At 41.0% G+C, this 2428-nt stretch overlaps 1 protein-coding gene across 2 annotated transcripts; it reads left to right on the top strand.

Moving 5' to 3' along the window:
• Positions 1-16: 16 nt before the first annotated feature.
• LOC121963806 (nucleoside diphosphate-linked moiety X motif 17-like) lies at positions 17-2155 on the top strand. Of its 2 annotated transcripts, XR_006107281.1 has the most exons (5): positions 17-179; positions 386-484; positions 577-710; positions 1587-1809; positions 1896-2155. XR_006107281.1 is itself a non-coding variant. In XM_042514051.1 (4 exons), the coding sequence occupies exons 2-4, from the start codon at positions 401-403 to the stop codon at positions 1750-1752; spliced, it is 384 nt and encodes a 127-aa protein (XP_042369985.1). In that variant the 5' UTR covers positions 17-179; positions 386-400; the 3' UTR covers positions 1753-2155. The 2 variants fall into 2 exon arrangements, 1 of the variants encoding a protein (XP_042369985.1); XM_042514051.1 differs by having other exon boundaries at positions 1587-2155.
• The last annotated feature ends 273 nt before the right edge of the window (positions 2156-2428 follow it).

Raw genomic sequence — 2428 nt, 5'->3', positions numbered from 1 at the left:
ATTGAAAATGTTTGAACTGCAGCTTCGTGTGTTCAGTTTCGTGCAGACTGTCGCTGACTGCACAGTAAACCTTGTTGTGTGTGTAGCTGCTGGATGCAGGTCTCAGGGAGTTAAAGGAGGAAACTGGACTGAAGCTGGAACCAGAGGGTGTTTCTCCAAAAATACTGGGACTCTGGGAGGTGAGACAGACAGACAGGACTCTGCTCACAGTCTTTGTGGAAAGCCAGGCTTAACGTGTCCTGGATCTGTCCCTCTGAGACATCTGCAGTAGTTAGAGAACAAAAGGAGATTTGTGTGGACGAGTGCAGCTTTAATAAATGCATTAATGATGATTTCAGGCATATTTGACTAAAATAAACCCCTCTGTCTCCTGTCTGTCTGTCAGTCTGTGTATCCTCCCATGCTGTCCAGAGGACTTCCTCAGAGACATCACATAGTCATCTACATGCTGCTGCGGTCCTCCGTCTCTCACCTGCAGCTGCAGGTACGTCCCGACTCTGTACGACTTCTGCTCCCTGCGGCAGGATCTTTGTTCTTCCCGTCGTTTCTCCTCCTCTGGTTGTCTCCACCCTGCAGGCGTCTCTGAGCCCGTCTCCTGCTGAGGTCAGCGCCTGTCTGTGGGCGGACAGCCGGCTGGCCAGAGCCATCGTGTCCGCTGTGGACGGAGAGGACAGCGAGGTTAAAGTGGACGGCCTGCAGAGCAGCGTCAGGTATTACAGCTGTTAATGCTGATGTGACCGGAGACATTGTGTTTTCAGGTTGTCCCTCTGTCCATCTGTCTCAAGAATGTCTCCAAGGAATTCTTTAAAATTTGGCACAAATGTCCACTTTTTGTCTTTTAATTCTTATCTGTAGTTGAGATGTAGACCTGGTGTCATGAACCAGATCCTGATAATCCTACTTGCTGTCTTTATGTTGACTTGTTATTGACATGAATCTTTTTTTTATGGAAAAAAGGGACAATTTCTGTGCTCTTATTTTGAAGCCTGCTACATGGAAAAAAAGTTGCATTTAATTTGGACACTGAATTTTGTTTATGCTGAGATTTTTTTCAGTTTTGTTTCTGGATTACCAGATAAATGTTAGTGCTTAATGTCATTATGATGCAGCATCAGCGCTGCGAAATATAACCTCTAAATAATATCGCAATATATATGTAGGCACACTTTTTAGATATTAAACCACTAAATAAACCACAGCTACAAAAAAAGTTAAAGTAAGTAGCTGCTTTTATATTAATAAAAGTTCATAAATTATTGCTATAATAAGGTAAAATAAAGGGATTTATGATAAAGTAGAATAAAGTGCTCTTATAATAAAGTTAAATAAAGTACTCGAATAACAAATTTAAAGAAAGTACTGTTTTAATAAAGTACTCGAATAACAAATTTAAAGAAAGTACTGTTATAATAAAGTACTCGAATAACAAATTTAAAGAAAGTACTGTTATAATAAAGTTCTGCTATAAAAAAGTTAAAAAAGTACTGTTTAAGTGAAATAAATCAAAGCAGAACCACTGGTGCTTTTATTCTGAAGCACACATTTGACCTCCTGCTGTGACCTCTGACCTCCTGCTGTGTCTCCAGCGTGTCTCAGGTGTCCGCAGAAGGAGCTCTGACCGACTCCGCTCTGCCTCTGGAGGTGTTTGTGAGCCGGGCGCCCGCCAGCGGCCCGGACGTGGAGCGGGTCAGCACCGGCACCAAGTTCGCCCTGGAGCTTTGGCTTAGGAGCCTTGAGACCTCTGACCTCTGACCTCTGCACCCTGAAGGCGTCAGGAGGGACAGCTCTGCATCACAGAAAATACTCTCTGTAAATGTAACTTTGATTTTAATGTATTTTAAATCTCATCTTTATTTTTATGATTTAATTATATTTTTTATTTGCCAATAAAACAGAGCCGGGACAGAAAGGTCTGACTGCAGCTTCAGGCCAGCAGGGGGCAGAGCAGACACCCGAGCCTCCACCTGTCCCCGCTGACCTGAGGAGGGTTTTCGGGTTTCTCTCTCATGAAGCTCAGACTTCAGCAGCTTTGGTTAATTTAATATGTCAGATTAAAAATTGACGAATGATGTGAATTTAACTGGCAGATTTGAGTATTTATAAACTCAATACATCTAAACGTCAGAACAACAAAAATAAAACTTTTTCTCCACTAGAGTTTTATTTGTGGCTGTGAAACTGTTTGATTTTGTCATTCTTTCACACCGAGATAAACTCGCTGCACCTCTGCAGATTTGTTAATGAGCATGTCTTTAGAGACTTTACATTATTAGCGTTTATGGTATTCTTACTATTATGTGTTTATGTTATTGTTAAAATTATGTTATTATGTTGTTTATGGAGTTGTGTCAGTGTGGGTAGTAAAAATGAAATACAATATGGGCCTAATCCCTAAAATAAATTAAAAAAAACAATAGGAAAATAAATT

Source organism: Plectropomus leopardus, unplaced genomic scaffold, assembly GCF_008729295.1.
Source record: "Plectropomus leopardus isolate mb unplaced genomic scaffold, YSFRI_Pleo_2.0 unplaced_scaffold12595, whole genome shotgun sequence".
Lineage (NCBI taxonomy): Eukaryota > Metazoa > Chordata > Actinopteri > Perciformes > Serranidae > Plectropomus > Plectropomus leopardus.
The sequence above is the reverse complement of the archived record's forward strand: the minus strand, read 5'-3'. Positions and strand labels throughout refer to the sequence as shown.